This window comes from Artemia sp. Qi Xiang Cuo, chromosome 6, assembly GCF_049724085.1.
Source record: "Artemia sp. Qi Xiang Cuo chromosome 6, ASM4972408v1, whole genome shotgun sequence".
Taxonomy (NCBI): Eukaryota; Metazoa; Arthropoda; class Branchiopoda; order Anostraca; family Artemiidae; genus Artemia; species Artemia sp. Qi Xiang Cuo.
The window spans coordinates 79,512,730-79,532,644 of NC_142799.1; the positions used below are offsets into that span (position 1 = coordinate 79,512,730).

At 35.7% G+C, this 19,915-nt stretch overlaps 1 protein-coding gene across 3 annotated transcripts in view; it reads right to left on the bottom strand.

The window, feature by feature from the left end:
- The window catches only part of LOC148951637 (protein amalgam-like), a 167,369-nt gene that overhangs the window by 138,140 nt on the left and 9,314 nt on the right, over positions 1-19,915 (bottom strand). For all 3 annotated transcript variants that reach the window (XM_089090399.1, XM_089090401.1, XM_089090398.1), the window contains exon 2: positions 15,339-15,457. In XM_089090399.1, coding sequence (XP_088946525.1) covers positions 15,339-15,457 — 119 coding nt within the window. The remainder of the gene's footprint in view (positions 1-15,338; positions 15,458-19,915) is intronic.

A 19,915-nucleotide genomic window follows, 5' to 3' on the forward strand; every position in this document is an offset into this window, starting at 1 on the left:
TTCCCTTTGCTTGTGAAACTACATAACTAACCTAGTATTTGTTAGCTTTAACAAAGGTAATTCTATTGCTTATTACGTCGTAAGATGCCATATTTTCGAAGCATCTCTACTCCTAAGACACTCGGAAATGGCAGCTTCTAACCAATAATTAATCGGACCACAATTTATGGGCTTCCTTTGCTAAATTGTAGAAGTGTTCTCCTTGAACAATAAGTATATAGCCTGTACCTGTAGTATGGCTGACTTAGGACCCAATTTGCTTCTATCATGTCTATAATTCTTTTATTTCTACCAGCGTTTCATCGGACCAGCTAGATTTTTTTTTTTATTTACGTATTATTTTTTATTTTGTTCTTTAAATTCGAGGTACAAATAATTTATTATTTATATATATACGGAACTATTTCATAGCAGGTGTTACTAATACTAATAAAACTTCTAACAATGCACATACTTCTACTTTATAAATACTAAATATTATTTTTTTTCATTTTACAGTTCTTGATTGAGTATTTTTTCCACTTTTACTATTGTACCAACTCTTTGAGGAGATACAAATCTATTTCTAATAGCCAAAGTTCGAGCAAAGCTGCTCGAAATTTTGCTAATTCGAGCGCCGCTAAAAGCGAAGCACATTTACTTTTCCCCTCTAATACGGTCATTTCTATTTTGCAACCTTATTTAGTCTCCTCGACCCAGTTTTTCCAACGACCACCAGTTGTTGTGATGTGTTATTCTATGGTATTTGGGGGGGTTGTAGTCGTAGATGCCTTTATTCTCCCTTTATAGGGGATATAAACTCTGGCCCTAAGGTAGTTAAACTTTGGTCGCGTGTCTTCGGCTGTGACCGAACTACTGAGGCGTGCCGGCTGGATATGGTTGAGGGCTAAAGGTAGATTGTAGATAGGTTGTCTAAAATACAACACTTTTATTTATTTAACATATAATAATAATCGGATATATTCTGTCTACTGGGACCGGCTGTCCCAAGTAGACCACACGTCTCAAAAACTACAATAATATATAATAAGATACAGACACTTACAATGATCAGACAAAATCCCAAGGTATTTCTAATGAGAGAATAGACGGGCAGAGGTTCACCCGGCAAGTCAAAAAGTCTGCTTCAGTCCCAAAATTCGGGGTATATGTATGAAAAACTAACCACGTCCTTCCGGTACATTGACGCATTTAGCCAGGAAAGTGGTTATTTAGCAAGTTCCCTCCAAGCCCACACATTCCACAATTTGTATCTTTATCTTGGTATTTTGAAACTTTGTTTTTACGTCTTAATATATTTTTACTCAATTAATAATTAACTAAATTAGAAAGCTTTTTCACAATAGTGTCCCAGGGGGAGGGTAGTCACACCGTCTTGACAAACATAGACCTTGTCAGAAATGGTACTCATGTCAATTTTTTCTATATTTACAGTGAAGTTACTGTACTTCAGTAAACGAATTGCCAGCAATTTTGCTCGTGGAATAGTATTTTCAACAATACAATTCCTATAGATGTCCATGTCGAAATTCTTATCCACATAGCGCGTGGGTATTCCTTTGCAACGTTTTTTGATTTCTTCGTCGTGCGCCTGTATAAAGTACACCTTTGGACTTACAAACATACCACGGGAAATCATGTCGCTTACCGTTTCTGATTTAGAAAATGAAAGCTAATTTGGCGCCCGACGTCTCACTAGCTTTGGGTAAAGCCCACTCCAATTGGTTTAGTCCATCCGCGAGCTGATGATTTCACCGTGCGCCAAATCATCAAGTAGGTTTGGGTTTTTTACTTTTAGCAGTAGAGAGTCTGTGTCCCCGTAGCAGACCTCTACTTGCCCCTTCTCCGGCCACTGTACCCTAGCCACATTGTAGTAGAATTCCAACATGAGCTTTTTAGAGATCTCCAATATCGCACTTCCTGTAGCAATATTTTTATTCAATACAATACTTGTTTTTTCCTATTCAATAGTACCAGATCCGGGCCATTGCTGGAAAGTAAAGTGTAATTTGGATGGTACATAATTTGAGCACAATGTTCGAGATCGTTCACGACGTCACAGTGATTGCTATTGTGAACATTCTCGCACATGTTACCAAAAGCCGAATTTAAGATGAGCTTATATATTTCTTTTTCGGCTTTTTTCTACGCTTCAGAACGTTTCTTGACAAAAGTGTCAACAAACGTTTTCAGATAGGGTTTTTGGCTAAACTGGAGGGCTTTATGAACCCTTGTGACGTTGAAACCGTTGTTGCACGTCCATTTTAAAGCCACATGATGCACAACAATATTTTTCTTCGGCAGAAGGTAAGCAATAAGTTTCGTTTTGAAGGTGACCAATGCAATCTGTCCACCTTGACCAAACGTCTGTTGCGAAGGCTCAAAGGGTCCCTAGTCATAGGTCTATTGATGCATGGAAAAACAAAATCCTTTACTAAATCGTGAATCTCAACTGGTATCTCCCCATCAATTTCAAAAAACAATCCAACCGGCCCATTCTCCTCAACACTGTCAATGTTGGGGAAATTGGAGGCTTGAGGGTCATTGAGCCATTTATAGTCATCACAGGGTAGCAAATAATGGGACATGTCCGATGTGTAGAGGGAATTCATATCAAGGAAAACTGCATCTGATTTTGTCTCCGTCTTCTCTCCAGTTGGATCAGTTTCCAAGATACGATCCCAGTGAAAAAAGTATCCACCCCTCATTGACCTCTCGATGAACAGGTGCTGATTGATGTCGGTGATCAGCCCGATTTTTTCCCCGCCAATTTTTAGGATGAGGTCCATTACCAGATGAGGAGATGAAAAATAATATCCTAAATCAAGATTAAATTCCCCATATATTTTGTCCTTATTTTTATACATAATGTCTAAAAAGTTAAAACATTACTCGACAAAGACAGCTTGCAGTAGTCAAGCCCATTTTTACACCTTCCCTCTGCCCACACTTTTTTAGCAAAACTGTATTCATCAGGGGTGCACCTACGATCGTGTAGACTGTCGTAAAACGATTCAATCGAGGGAATAGTTTCCTCGGCGATTCTTGACATGGAACAGTAATAATCATAATGATATATGGCCTTGACCGTCAACAAATCATATAAATCATTTGGAAATTGTTGCTTGAGAAGGGGGAAAGCGTTGCAGCCGTCATCGTTTTTCTGCACTTAAATTAATTCGCTCAATGATTTGGGGAAAAAACTGTAGGAATCTAAAAAGTGAATTTTATTCGTGTACTCAATGTCGTCTTCAACATATCTCCACATAAATTCCAAAATAAGCAACTTTTCCGAAGATTTAGGAATGATTTTGTTTGAAAAGCTGTCTATCACCCATGCATCATCTACAACTCTATTTCTTTGAAGATGTGCCATTGCTGGTAGCACAAACTTCAGATCGTAGTTAGAATTATGTATAAAAACCCGAAGAAAGAGTGGCTGTTTAATTTTTAAATTACATGAATTGTGAGCCCACCCCCGAAAGTTACTTTTCCCCGTTGAATTGGGGTCAAAAAGATGATTGTGATCCTGGACCGCGTCTTTTGCGGCAAGAGCACCCCTACAAACCCAACAAATTTTCCCCTTTTCTAGTGCCAGTTGCTCCTTATCTGATAATGACATTGGGTAGTTGGTGTGACGCAATCGTGAAATTGCACCGTTCGCTGTTTTTATTGAAGACACCAATAACTTCTCCATGCTACCCTCCTCGTCTATAGTAGAAAAAACTCTTCTTATTGCATTTTATTATTGGAATCGCGACGGGCATGCGCATAGGAACACGCAACTAGTTTGTGTTCTTTGACTATGTTTGGCCTTGATGGGTCCGATACCTCCAACAGTCTTGATTCACAATCTAAAGATACTTTATAAATCTGTAGCAGGGAATTTTGGAAGTTTTTAAATTATTAAAGTATCTTTGCCTTCTGCCGGCATTTCTATTCTTTGGTTGCCATGAATTTTGTAATATCTCATGTGATCTGTGAATGTTCTTTCAGATCTAAATGAGGAAAGGCACATGGGGAAATAGTGATATTCCCCTTTCTCCGTGCCTTGAGATAAGTGTCGATCTATTGCCGTAACGGGGAAAAAATTACCATTGGAGTTTACATCTTTGGGGGGCTCATATTTCTTTTAACTCTGTTTTTCGTGTTTTGACTTGTCAGATTTACCAAATAAGAGTGATTCTTGCTCTTCTTATTTCAATTGCTGGATACACAGATAGAGTATTTCGGTTCACCTATGCTCCTCCCTTAATACTGAAATTGATGTCCAATTTGACATCCAACACTCCTTGGAAGTTTCAACTCTATCTTACAAGTAGCTTAGGGAAATAGTGGATGTGCATTACTCAGATAAACGTGTCATTTCTAAAGAATATTCTTAGCAAAATTTTGATATCTTGGTCTTGCGAACGATCCCTAGAAGTTCTTACCTAATAAGACGACCAAAACCAAACATGAGTACCTTTTCTCTTATTAAAACTTAAAAAAAACGGAAACAAGCATTATTACATGAAAGTAAAAATCAACATTAAACCCTAAAACGAGCAGAATTCATGCCATATAAGAAGGGGTAGCCCCTACTCAACCCCCCTCTTTCATGTATAAACTTCGAAGGATGTTCAGTTGGTCAGAAATTGAAAGTTCTAGTGTCTTTTTAAAAGTTAAAAAATGATTGGAGTGCAGCCAGCCCCTGTTCTAAAACCTGTTTTGATATCCATTCCTTCTATAATCCCTTAAGACATCTTATCAACATTTCGTGGTACCCATTTTTTCAGAAAACTTAAAAATATCAACAAATGTACTTCCAAAGATGATATAGCCCCAGAGCTACAGAAATAAAGACCGTAAATTATCGGAACTGATAGATTTTAGAGTGGAAAAAAAAGGAGGGAATGTTTGATTTTGGGGGCCCAGTGGCGTGAAAAAGGTCATCAACATTTTTCTGTGGGAAGGTGGAAGGGTTAACGGCCCAGAAAGGAGCAACAAGGTTTTTTCCTATATCAACGTGAAACTTACTGCCATAAGTCCTATGATCCAGGGGAATAACTTGCTAAAAATCAATGAAACAATTGTTGTTGTTTTTTATAATTGGTTCCTTCTCCACCAATGGGAGCTAAAAAAAAAGGCCAATTTTCAATGATGGCCTGAAACCTATAGGAAATCTTGGGCTAAGGGGACGACACCAATGCAGAAGGAAAATAAAAAAAATATAGCTTCTCCTCAAAATGCAGTCCAAAATAGGGCCAAAAAAGTACTGAAGATCTTTTTTCCCCCGCACTTCAAATTTAAGGAAACATCTTAGAAACTTGGGCAGGGACCCTTTAGATTGGATTAAAATTCTAGTATCCTTTTTAAAGACCGAAGCTAATGGAAGTCAATCAGCCCCTTCTTTGTTCCTTTTCTGCTACCCAGCCCTCCTCTAATACCTATGACATCGAATCAAAATTTTAATATATCTGTTTTGTCCAAAAACTTCAAAATGTCTAATAAGTTTGTCTTTGGGTTGATATCACCTATACAACCCCAGTGTCAGCCTTTGTCTCACCATCAACCCCCAGCAACACGAAAAAAGAATTATAATAAAACAAACATGTAAAAATATACATTTTAGGATATTCCTCACCATTTATTCTGTTTATATTTTAGAATACCGGTAGAACATTCCATAATTTAATCTTTTCTTCATTATTTTTATATGTGATACTTCCTTTGTGGCTGCTTAATTTTACATACGGGCGGAATTTTCTCGGAAGGTGTTTTCCGGAAAGGAGTTTTCCACCAAGTGAGGTAAATTTCTGAGGTATTTTTCCATGGGGGGATTTTCCACGGGAGGGGTGATATTTGATTATGCTTTAACCGGCAGAGGTAAGTAAAAACGTATTATGTTGTATCCTTTGAAAATTAGTCTTTTTGCCCACCACCTCTAACTAAGTATGACCACATTTAACTATCTAACGTAGTTTAACTAAGTTTAATTAGTTTATTATTATTTATTCAGTTTATTATTAGTTTATTGGTTAGTTAGTTTATTGGTTTGTTATTATCATTATTAAGTTTAGGTAGTTTAATTAGTTTACCTTGGTCTAACTAAGTTTAACCACCTTTAACTATCCCCTGAATTAATCTGTTTTGTTTTATTTTATCTCAATCACGAGAACCTTGAATTTTCCGTTTGTCTTTCAAAATACGTTATGTTTACCCTTCTCACTTTCAAAAAGCTGGGGAGAAGAGATTCTGAAATTACTATTTTTCTTTCTTGTCTATGGTGCCTTAAAATAACCACCTTTTTACAAACAATCAGCTCTTTGAAAATTAAAAATAACTCGATACAAATTTGTCCATTTTCCCACTCTAGCCAACAAATAGCCTTTATAATTACCTGGAAGAAACTTCATCTTGCCTTTCTTTTAAGTACCAAGGGTTTAAAAAAAATCTTCCGTTTTTTAATACCTGGATACCAAAACTTTCTAAGATTTGTTGGTTTTTTCTTGGTTCTTTGAAAAACTGTGAAATTTTAGGGTAGCAGCTCATTTTCTTCAGAGCTGTCACTTAAAGCGCAAAAATAGGCAAAACTAATTGGTTAAATTTGACAACACTTTTTTCTGCAAGTATTCAAACATTAACTAGAAGTTGATTTCCAGAAACAACCACACCTTCAAAGGAAAGTTACAACTTTTTTTAGCCGCTTGGTACCATATCTTTTTAGCTTATTTTTGCTCCTTTTTAGTTCTGGTTGTTTTTTTTAGTCTGATAGGCTTACCCATTGCTAGCAAAAGCTGCATAAAAGCATTTGAAAGTCTTTTTCTGTTACAAATTAAGTTTCTGATTTATCTAAATTTGTTAAGAAATATCTGGCTGCCTAAGTTTCCCTTTAACAAGTTCAAAAAAACTACCAAGAAGTTGCTGATGGTGTTTTAGGGAAGAAAATAAGAAACACTTCTAGGATATTAGTGACAAAGCTCTTATGTATAATAAATATGAGAAGGGACCTGTACAAGAATTATCTAAGTGATATAAAAACAAGAGGAATGTAAAGAAAGCGGAGAAAGCATTAAAATATGAACTGAGGAGGTGTGAAGAAGAGGCCATGGGCAAAATTGCCAAGGATCTGGAAGATGCAGCTTGACGGCATAATAGTAAAATATTGTACTGGCATGTTAATAAATTGAGAGGGAGTAGTCAATCCGAACTTGTCCCACTTAAAGATAAGAATTGGTCCACAATTGGTGATAAGGAAAAGTTAAAGAGAGATTGGTAGAACATTTTGAGAATGAACTAAACTGAGATAGAGTTGCAGGAAAATATATAGAGGAAAAGAAAAAGTTTGTGATACCTTGGATTTGAAGGAAGATTTGTATTGTGAGGAAGAATTAGTGACAGTACTGAAAGGATAAAAAAATAATAAGGCCCCAGGTGCTGATACTGTGGGGAATGAGTTTCTTTAATATGGTGGTCCTGAGGTTAGAAACAAGTTACTGAAGATATGAATATGACTTTTGAAAAGGGGAAAAGTACCTAGCAATTTTAGGAAAACCTTATTAGACCACTGTATAAGAAAGGTTATAAACATGAGTGTGGTAATTATCGAGGCATTAGCCTCTGGTGTCTGTAGATAGCAAATTACTTAGTGACATGATACTTTTTAGACTGAGAGACGCTATGGACAAAGTGATAAGAGAAGAACAGCGCAGTTTTAGAAAGCGTAGAGGATGTGTCGACCAAATTTTTACTGTTACGTTAAGAATTGAGAAGTGCCTGAATTATCAAACAGATATGAATCTCAGTTTTATAGATTATGAGCAAGCGTTCAATTCTGTTGATAGAAGAGCCCTAGCGAATATCAAATCCTTGTGTGGTAAACCAGACAAATACATTAAAGTGATTAGTGCTATGTACGATAATAACACTGCTGCGGTTAAGGTAGGAAATGATGTTAGCAGCTGGTTTCATATTAAATCAGGAGTTTAGCAGGGTTGTGTTCTATTTCCCATTATATGGATCATTTTGATGGACTTTGTCTTAAGGAGCACAGGGAAGGCAATGGGAGAACACAGAATCAAATGGGGGAGGAAAAGTTTTTCTAGACTTAGATTATGCTGATGATTTAAGCACCCTAGATGAAAATGTAAGCAGAATGAATGAGCTTTGAGAGGTTTTACGAGTTCAGGGTGCTAGAATAGCTTTGGAAATTAATGTTAAGAAGACTAAGTCACTAAGGCTAGGAAGAAGTAAAGATGAAAAGGTGATGTTGGCCAACGAAAAGATTGATCAGGTGGACAGCTTCACTTACCTTGGCAGTATTATTAGTAAAGACGGTAGAAGCAGTGAAGATGGTAAAAACAGAACAGCCAAACAGGGTGTTTTTTCACAGTTGAAAAAAGTTTGGAAAAGTAGGAAGATAAGTCGGCAAACTTAGATTAGAATATTGGAGGCTACAGTGATGATAGTGGTCAAATATGGCTCTGAAGCATGGGCGCTCCGAAAAGCGGCTGGAGATTTACTAGATTTTTTCCAAAGAAATTGCCAACGGATTGTCTTGGGTACCCGGCTGACTGACCGTATTTCAAACAGTAGGCTGTACGAAAAATGCGGACCAATCCCGCTTTCCTGGGCTACAATAAGATAAAGGTTGAGATGGCTGTCAGCCAGATTTTCACTCTTGGGTTAATAATTGAGAAGTACCTGAGTTTTCAAATACCTTTGGTCCTCAGTTTTATTGATTATGAACAAGCGTTCGACTCTGTTGATAGAAGAGCTTTACTAAATGTTTTATCCTTGTATGGTATACCAGACAAATACATTATAGAAACTAATGATTTATATGAGAATGTCACTGCTTTTGTCACCTGCAGGTGGGAAATAAGGCTATCAACTAGTTTTATATCTAATCGTGAGTTAAGCAGGGTTGTGTTATATCTATATTTTTATATATCATTTTGAAGAATTCTGTCTTAAACTAAACAAAGAAGATAGTGGAGGACCACGGAATCAAATGAAGAAGAAAAACTCCTCTGGAAATAGATTATGTTGATGTTTAAAGGATCCTAGATGAAAGTGTGAGCAAAGTGAGTGAATTTTTAGTGGTTTTGCAAGTTCAGGGTGCTAGATTAGATTTGAAAATTAATGTTAAGAAGACTAAGTCACTAAGGCTAGGAATAAGTGAAGATGAAAAGGTGACGTTGGGTAATGAAAAGATTGATCAAGTGGGCAGCTTCATTTACCTTGGTAGTATTATTAGTGAAGATGGTGGGAGCAGTGAAGATGTTAAAAGTAGAAGAGCCAAGGCTCAGGGTGTTTTTTCACAGTTAAAAAAAGTTTGGAAGAAAAGAAAGATAAGTCTGCAAACCAAGATTAGAATATTAGAAGCTACCGTGATGACAGTGGTCAAACATTGCTCTGAAGCATGGGTGCTCCGAAAAGCCGATGAAGATTTGCTAGATGTTTTCCAGAGATATTTCTTAAGGATTGTTCAATATTGCTTCATTACTCAAAAATGTGGTTCAATACTGCTCTCTAGGGCTATAATGAAAGAAAGGTCGAGGTGGCTAGGGCACGTTGTATGGATGAAGGATGACAGATTGGTGAAGATTGTTCTTTTCGGCCAACCGTCTAGGGCTAAACGGAAAGCAGGTCGTCCTCGTCAGGGGGGGGGAGGAATTCATAAAGAAAGAATTAAAGGAAATGGGAACTTCGTGGGAGGGTGTAAAAAGGGAGGCTTTGAATAGATTGGGATGGAGCAGGAGCGTGTGTAGCTCTGTTCGCCTCAGGCGGCTTGGTGCTGCAGTGAGTTGTAGTAGTAGTAGTATTCTTTCTCAAAGCCAATAACTAATTCCTTATTTTTGAAAAGAGCGTTTTACGGGATTAACAAAAAAGTGATCAGCGAATCAAAATGCTAGAAACACACACACATATGGAAGCACATAGAAACACACACATATATGTGTGTGAAAAATGCAGATTCAATAAAGCAGAGGATAACAGTGTTTTCTATATTCAGATTCATTTGAAGTTTTGTGACGAGTGTCAAAATACTCGTATTTTGTAACCTTTCAACTGAACTGTCAAACAGTTCGTGGTAACGAACTTTAAGTAAGGAGCGACCCGGCTCAATAGTAACCGACACTCTAAAAAACGGAATTTTGATACCAATAGATACATCAAAAGAATCAAATCTGTTTGCTGATTTCAGCAAACAGATAAGTTTTATTAAATTTAGTCTTACCACTCAAAGGTTAAGTACCTGGGAAACTTTGCCTAATTTTCCTAAAAAGGGGAAAGACCCCCTAAAACTCATAGAACTTTAGCGAAAATCAAACCATCAGAGTCAGCGCATCAGAGAACTCTACTGTAGAAGTTTCAAGCTCCTATCTGCAAAAATGTGGAATTTTGCATTTTTTGCCAGAAGAAATATCACCGATGTGTGTTTATTTTTTTATTTATGTTTTTTTTTTGTTCCCAGGGGTGCTTGTACCGACCCAGTGGTCATAGAATATCATGAGAGTGCTCATTCGAACGGAAATTCAAAGTTATAGTGCCCTTTTTAAGTGACCAAAAAAATTTGAGGTCAGCTGTCCCCCACCCACGCTCATTGTTTCCCAAAGTCACCAATCAAAATTTTGAGATAGCCGTTTTGTTTTGAGATATCCCCCTTGGGGGAAAGGACATTTTTTTTTTTTCAACTGAAAGTAAGGAAGTGCCCTGGTCTTAAAAAAAAATACATTGTGCCAACAATTAGGCAGCGTTCTTTACTTAGGCAGCGCTATTGCGCTGCCTATGATTCCAAACATATAAGATTCATTATATTTAGTCCTACCCGTCAAATGCTACGAGTCTGAGAAAAATTTTATGATTTTTGAAAGATAGGGAAACATCCGAAAAAAGTCGAACAAATTTAATGAGAGTTGCAACACCAGATTAGGCGTATCAGAGTACCGTAAAGATCCCCACGCGCATTTTTCCCTGAAGTTCTCCGATCGAATTTTTTAGACAGTCATTTTGTTCAGCATAGTTGAAAGATCCAATAACAATACCTTTGGGGATATCATGACCCCCTCAGTCCTTGGAGAAAGGTCTGTAAGTCATGAAATTTGCCTATTGTTTACGTACACTATTTATAATTCGGAAGTATACAGACATTTTTTGAAGGGAGGATTTTCTTACCGGGGTGGGTTCCCATGGGGAGAATTTTCTGCGGGGAGGGAAGTTTCAGGGGTGAGCTTACCAGAGATTATTTTACACTTGGAGGATTTGACAGAATTCCTATACGAAATTCTTTTTATTTGTCTTACTTTCGTTTTGCCTACTCAATTTTGCGTGTGGAGATGTTCCGGGGAATTGTCCGGGGGAAATTTTCAGCGGGATTGAAGTTGTCTGGGGAATTTTTCAGTGAAGTAAGGAATTCGCTTCCCAGTGAGAAACAACTTCACACTGGGGGGGGGGGTTTCCATAAAAAATTTACAGAGAAAATTTTTCGATGGAAAAAACGTCCACAAAAAAAATACCGGAATTAGAAATTAAAGTCTTTTTCAAATGAAAGTATGCCAAGAAGAATTTTTGGGGCGGAATCTTCCGAAAAAAATTTTACGGCCGGAATTTTCAGCAAGGATGGAATTGTCTGGAGAGAGTTTTACGGAGGAGGAGAGTGAGTATTTTACACGGGAGAAATTTTCTACAGAGGAGTCTCCCGTAAATGAAGGGTTTTTTTCATGCAGGGGGGGGGGGGGCAGAAAAACAATAAGAAATTAAATAAAAAACATTATTTTCAACTGAAAGTAAGGAGCAACATTAAAACTCAAAACGAACAGGAACTATTCCGTATATGAAGGGCTTCCCCTACCCCCTTGATACCTTTTTCTATACGCTAAATTTTGACTGTTTTTTACTTTTTTTTAAGCACGACAACTGAAACACAAGGGCCATCTATTATATTAAGAAGGTTTTTTAAAATTTCTTAAAAACTTTAGCGTGAAGAGAAAGGTGGCGATAAGGGGGCAACCTTCTCATGTACAGAATAATTACAATTCGTTTTGGGTTCTAATATTGTTCTTTACTTTCAGTTGAAGAAACTTGTTTTTTTTTATTTAATCCTGGATAAAGGTCGAAAGATCCAAATATTATTTTGCAAGTCCTAATTTCTAAGGTTCCAAATTGGGGCTTACATAGATTTCGTAGAATGGTTTTGATAATGTTTCATAGACTCTCCTCTATTGATCATTGAATTTTTAACCAAACTAGCTAATACAAGTGTCATTAATAAAAAGATGAGACATAGCAATTGGTGAAAAATCTGAAGATATGCAAGATACTGACTCACTAAGAAAGTATTTGGGAAAGAAAAGAGGCAATTGAAAAAGAAATAGTAAAAGAAACTAAGATGAAATTAAAACAAGCTGAACAGGAAAATGAAAAAGAAAATAATTAACACGAAGGACAAAGAAAACAAAGAAAAAGACAAATTTGAACCAAGTGTGCATATTGTAATGCAACGAATCAAGATACGAGGGGTAAATTTCTATATAAAGAATAAGGAGCTGGAAAGCCTTCAAAAAAATACTAGAGGGGTTATCTCGCCTGAGTAGCCCATCCCCAAGAAAAAGGAAATATAGTAATTGAATATATTTAGTATCAATATCAATATGCCAGCTGAAGATCACGATCAAATATCGATAAATAAAGTAGGGTAATAATTTCAACTAATTATCTGTATATCTTCAATTTAGAAAATCAAGAAAATATACCTAATAAAGAGCAGGGTATAAATTCGATTTATTTTTACTATTTTTTTTATTTATTTTAGATTTTTAGTGCAAAATAATTTGATTTTTCAGTGTTTTTCAAGCAACATTGAAAAAAAAACGGTTATTTGTGCAGAAAGTTTGCCTGGACTTCTTTTTATGGTACAGTAACTTAATAAGATTTTCTGGAGGGAAGATTTTCTTCTAGGAGCCAGAAAGCCTTTAAAAAAAACTTCTAGAGTGGGTATCTTGCCTGAGTAGCCTATCACCAAGAAAAAGAGGAAATAGTTATTGAATATATTTAATATTAATATCAATATGCCAGCTGAAGATTATAATCAAATATCGATAAATAAAGTAGGGTAGCAATTTCAACTAACTATCTGTATATCTTCAATTTAGAAAATCAATATAATATACCTAATAAAGAGCAGGGTATAAATTCAATTTATTTTTATTATTATTATTTTATTTATTTTCCTTTTTTAGTGCGAAATAATTTGATTGAGTGTTTTTAAAGAAAAATTGAAAAAAAAACAGTTATTTGTGCAGAGAGTTTGGCTAAACTTCTTTTTATGGTACAGTAACTTAATAAGAAGCAAACCTTCAAATTAATATAAAAAGCAAGATTAAAACATAACGAACAGAATTTACCGGACATTTGAAGGGAGGTGCTGACTCCCCCCAGAAAACCTTAACTATTAACGCTAAAGTTTAACATGATATTCAATGCTAATGGTACTCTCGATGGACTAAACTTCGCCATGAATAACGGACATTGGAGGCTTAAGAGGTAGACGACCCGGTTTCTATATAGAATAATCTGTGTCGGATTCGTTTTGACGTTTAGAAAAATTTAATTAAATTTTTTCGTTTTTAATTTTTTTTTTTAATTAAATATTCAGGGCTATCCTAAATATGGAAGGAGCTTCGATTCCCCTCAATGCCTACTTTTTACGCTAGAAAGAACCGGCTCAAGTTTTGAGAACTTAGTTTGAATTTAATTGTATATATGACATACCAGCGCACCCGTTTGCTATTTTGGTTAATAAAGCAGATCAATTGTTATTATCGTTAAATTTTAATTTCTGTATAAGAATGCTTCAGAATTGAAAACCACCCGGAAGAAAGGTACACCCCAAAAATTGACAGACTTACTGCTTTAAATTCAACCAAAAAACGACCTTTTCTGTCATTGTGTCTATAAATTTTAAGACTGGTGGGAGATTCATAAAAAATATCACTCCTTTCTATCGCTTCCACCACTTATCTCTTAGTGTAGGTAAGCAGGTTCTGACTCGTTAATAATACTACGCACACATTCTATATATTAGCTGTTCATTTTGTATAGACGGCATGTTTAAGGATGATTCAACCTCCATCTGGCTGTAAAGCATCTGAAAATTGGAGGTTCTTTATATAGCTATCTATATCTATAGTATATAGCTATGTATATGTATATGTATAGCTATGTATATAGCATTTCACCGTTTTAAGCCCATGGGCTGTCTCAGAATTCATAACCAATAGCAGTTGACGATAGTTGTAAAATATTCATTTTACGGCACAAAATGGAAAATTTGTATTTTTCTGTGGCACGGTCTGAGTCTTCATTAAAACCCCACCAGAACCATCTCTTTAATTTACTCCTCTTTCAGCATTGTATTAATACTGGTTCAATGAAATCTTCCCTGGTGAAAAAATTAAAGAAACGGATAAACACGAATATTCAAAAATCTTCACTGAAAACAGCGAAATTCCATTGAGTTTGAACTTCCCCGGCATAGAGTTCTTGGACATGCGAAATTTTACTATACTGTTTTGTCTGAATGTTTCTGTTCATATGTCTCTGTGTGAATGTGTTTACCCATGGGAGTTTTGAGTTAATGTTAGAAATCTGTTCAAATATATAGTCTTATTTCTTTGGGATTTCCTCCCTTTTTATAAGTTTGTATGAGCTTTGATTTAGAATTTTGACTGCTGTTGGTATGGGTCACTCTTTACTTGGGTCACTCTTATGGGTTACTCCTTACTTCCAGTGTATTACCATCAACTGTTTGGAAAATGGCCCTTCCTTGTTTTTGTCCGTATATTAACTAAAAAACATGTTGTTTATCATGTTAGTTTCTTTTTGTTTTTAGCTTACTGTATTTTTAAGCAAGGTTCTATGGGTAGAATGGGCAGTGACTGAGATTGAGAGTACAAATTCTAGTATTGTGCTGCATTCCCGCTTATTTTTTGCCTGTTCCCTTCCCTTCCCTAGACAAAATATCCTTTCCCCTTAGTGTTGCACTTCATTTTCTTTTTTGTTATTCAAGCTGTCCATTATTTATTTTTTATTTTTCTCATTTACGTTTTTTGTTCTCCCTTCCTTTATGCTCCTGAATCCTTCAGAATTAGTTCCTGAATTCTTCCTTGGAGTTCTTCCCAAATGGCTGAATAATCGCTTAAACAAAACAAGAAGCATAAACTTTTGCTAAATTTAGTAAAACATTAAAATGTATTCTTGCCATAGAACTAAATCTTCTTTACTTTTAATTACTGTGACTGCATCGGTCATTTATAAGCGCTGAAAGACCGGGGGAATAGACAAGTACTTACCTTGTGATATCCTACATTTTGAACATTACAAGTAAAAGTGACATCTTTTCCAACTGATACAGTATAATTATCTCGAGAAGGGAGGAAACTTGGAAAGTTGAAAGTTTGGTGGAAACATTCTGAAATAAAGAAAATGAACTAAAGACGATTTTGCTGTTAATGAAGGGAGATTAATCAAGAGAATAATTATCCACTTTTAAAAAACTTGTACACATTTTTAATATTCACACAAAATTCATATAGGCAGTAAGATTCACACAAAGACACGTGAACAGGAACATTTTGAAATTTTAAAAATGAAAAACAGTAGATTTTGCTGTTTAGAGAGATGTTCGCTCTTGCCAAACCTGTGAAAATTCTGAAGTTTGACATACCCATTCATATGAACATACAAATTTACACACTGACACATGAATAGACATATTCTGAAATAAAGAAAGTGTAAAACAGACGATATTTCTGTTTAGGTAATAAAAAAAAAAGATGCATCAAGAGAGAAATCGTGGAAATTCACATTGACAGACACATTTAAACACAGATGCATTAACAGGCATGTTTTGAAAGAAAAAAGTGAAAAAAAGTCAAATTAATCGTTTAAATAGTAAAGAGAAAAATTTTCGCTCTTACCAAAATTTTAGAAATTCTGTAGATTCACAGACACATTCTAAAATAAGGAAAAGGAACAGCACGAGATTTTGCTGTATAGATAATAAAGGGAGATTTATTGAGAGAAAAATTACCAAACTGCTTTTGCCAAACTTGTGCAAATTCTGGACATTTACAGACACATTCTCAAATAAGCAAGTGAACGACAGTTGATTTTGGTGTATAGACAATAGACGGAGATAAATCAAAAGAAAAATTATTTACTCGGACCAGAATTTTACAAATTCTGAACGTTCACCAGTGACGGATCCAGGGAGGGGGTGCGCGCCCCCTAGCGAAAAGCCTTGTGCATTGTCTACTTACAGTAGTGTGGTTTACTTAATTAACGCAACTTTGCGTTAAATAAACTTGCTTCTAATGCAAGTTTATCGGATCAACCTATTTTGCACCTCCCCCTAAACAAAGTAATGGATCCGCCCTTGTTCACACAGAGATACATGAACAGACATATTCTGAGATGTAGAAAATGAACAACAGTCGATTTTAATGTTTAGATAACAAAAGAAGATATACCGAAAAAAAACACAATGTTCGCTCTAAACAAACTTCCTCATTCACATGGAAAGACCCATACTGAAATTTGTTTTCTCTATTTAGGTAAAATGGGAGATACATCAAGAAAGAAATTAATTGCTTTTATCAAACTTGTTCAAATTCTGAAGTTACATGTACACTTTCATATGACAGGCCACAATCTTACACAGACACATGAACAGACACAGTCTGAAATAAAGAAATTGAACAACATAATAGGAATAGATAGCTTTTTACATAATTAGATAGATAAATCAATAGAAAGATATCTGCTCTTACCAACCTGGAACAAATTCATTCACAAATTCACACAAGGCATGTTAACACAGGTTTTGAAATAAGGAAATCAAAGAAAATTCAATTTCTCTACTTAGAAAATAGAGTGAGATAAATCAAGAGAAAAATTATATTTGGAAAAAAAAATTTGACGTGACTAAGCTTCAAATGGTTCTAGTTTAATTGAAATGCTCTTTGACAATATTAAAACTTGGCTTGAATACCTAAGTGCTTTCTTTATCCTTTCACACAAAACTTTTTATAAAAACCTAATTACGACTGAGTGTTCTCGTTCTATGCAACCGCACATATGTGCAGAGAAAAAAAGTACTTAACTAAAGCTTGGCTTTCTCTGGCTTTGTTTGCAAAATGACTGACTGACTGTAGTGTATACAAAAAGATAGGTAAAGTAAGATTAGATAAATAAAGGGTCCCAGGTATTCCACATTATCTTAAAAAAACATTGTTGCTCATTTCAGTAGGTACAAAGTACGTCTAAGAAATGAATCACTATTTTTATAGGAAAAATTTGGGTTCACAGATTTGTTATATAAACAACCCGAGGAGGTGATCACTTGCAAAAATATTATTTAAATGATTGGGTTTGTGTATGTTGAAAGTTCTATAAATTAAACATAGTCTAAATTCAAAAACGGAAACAGCGGAATTACAGAAAATTTATATACTACTACTAGTAACAACTCACCGCAGCAACAAGCTGCCTGATGCCAGCAGAGCTACGTACGCTCACCCTCCATTCCAATTTATTGAGAGCCTCCCTCTTTACACCCTCCTAGGAAGTTCCCACCTCTTGAATTTATCCTTTAGACACACCAGCCAAGGGCGATTAGCTTTTCGTTTACCCTAAGATAGTTGGACAAAAAGGACAATCTTTGGCAATCTACCATTATTCATCCACAGAGTACGCCCTAGCCATCTCAACCTTTCTCGCATTACAGCTTTGCTATGCTCCATAAGACCCTATTTAACTCCTGATTTAATATGAAATCAGCTAGTAATCGCATTTCCTACCTTAACCCTAGCTAGTGTTATTTCGTACATAGCACTAATCCCTTTAATTTCTATGTCTCGTATAACATAAGGGATAAGACCTTCGCAAAACCTCTTCTATCTGCTGAATCAAACGCTTGCTCATAATCAAAACAACTGAGGGCTAAAGGTGTTTGATGACTCAGGCAATTCCCAATTATTAATCCAAGAATGAAAATTTGGTCGGCACATCCTCTATCCTTCCTAAAACGACATTGTTCTTCTCTGCAAGCTTTGTCTACAGCATCTTCAAGTCTAAAAATTATCATCGTCCGAAGTAATTTGCCACATGCAGAAACCAGGCTAATGCCTCTATAATTATCACACGCACTCTTATCACCGTTCTTATAGAACGTTTTAATTAAGGTTTCCATAAATTCGGTAGGTACTTACCCTTTTTAAAAACTTATATTTATAATCTTCAAGTAACTTATATCTAGCCTCATGCATAACTATTATATTTAAGAAACTTTTTTACCACAGTATCAGCACCTGGGGCACTAGTATTTTTAATCCTTTTGGTACTGTCACAAATTTATTCTCACAAAATAATCTTCCTTCACATCAAAAGTTTCACAAACTTTTTCATTCTCCTTTATATCTTTTCTTGTAACTCTATCCCTGTTTAGCACTCCTATCTTTAACAAGGAGAACTCCATTTTGATGGCTCCCTCTCCTTTTATTAACCTGCCAGTACAATATTTTACTATTATACCGTCTAGCTGCATCTTCAAGATCTTCGACGATTTTATCCATGGCCGCCACTTCACACCTCCTTAGTTAATATTTGGATAATTTATTCCTACCTTTAAATTCCTCTTATTTTTGTATGATCTATCACTCAGATAGTTCTTCTAAAAGCCCCTTCTCCTCTCTATTGAACAAAAAACATTTTCACTAATAGTTCTAGCTGTGATTCTAAGTGTCTTCCCTAAGACACCACCAGCAACTTCACAGTTTGCTTTTTCTAAAATTATTCCATCCATCTTCTACACTGTCAAATTTTAAACTCTCCCAGTTTAGTATTCAACTATTACTGGAAAGTTTCTCTACAATTCTCAACCTGGAGTCTACCAACGTCATAACTTCCTGGGAGGAATCACCCTTCCACAATTTCAACTTTATAATAACCCTAGATACTAAAAGATGGTGATATTTACTTTTAACATCAGCAGCAGCTCTTCTGTATGCCCTAGTATCTTGCATCGATCCTGCCAGTCTTCAGTTTACAATAGAATAATCAATAAGGTTAGCTGTCTTACCATCATATGAATACCATGTTAAGTTTATACCATGCCATTTTATGACTGAATACTGTATTAGCTATAACTACAAAATTTCAGCAGTCTGTAGCTATTACTGTTTTGTTTTCCAACAATAAATTTACCTAGGTTAGGATACAATCCATCCTTATTTCTACCAACCCGGACGTTACAATTTCCCAATGTAAACACCAAATTTCTACCTGGGACCCAGTATATTTGTTCCTGTAGCTGTAATTATAATTCATCTCAGTAGCTAGTTTCTACGTCAGTCGGTTCTACAGGGGCATATACTGCTATGACTGATAATCTGCACTTTTTAGTCATTAAATGAGTGACTGCCCTTCTATTGTTAATATCTTCCCAAGCTAAACAAAGCGTAGCAGCTTCCTTATTCTTCATTAATCCTGCTATCTATCTATGAAACCCATCCTCCCTGCCTTAGTAAACAAATTCTCACCTAAATTCATGTTTCCTACCCCTGGGATATGAGTATCTAAAACTCCTGAAAAGTTCAGTTCGAAGTGTCTGAATTTGGCTGTCAAAACGATGATACAATAGTTATTTTTTAACGTTGTAACAATGCAAGTGGCAATTTTCATATTCTTTAAATCTTTGAAAAGAAAGGTCCAGAACCAAAGCAAGACATGGACTAACGTATCTTTTCAAGTCTAAAAAGAGGCTATCTTAGTATCGGACAACAAGAAGTCCCTGGGACCTCCAGTTGAATCGAGACTTTGTGAAATTCTAGTCCCATCTTGATCACAGCTAGCTTTTCAGGACTTGCCG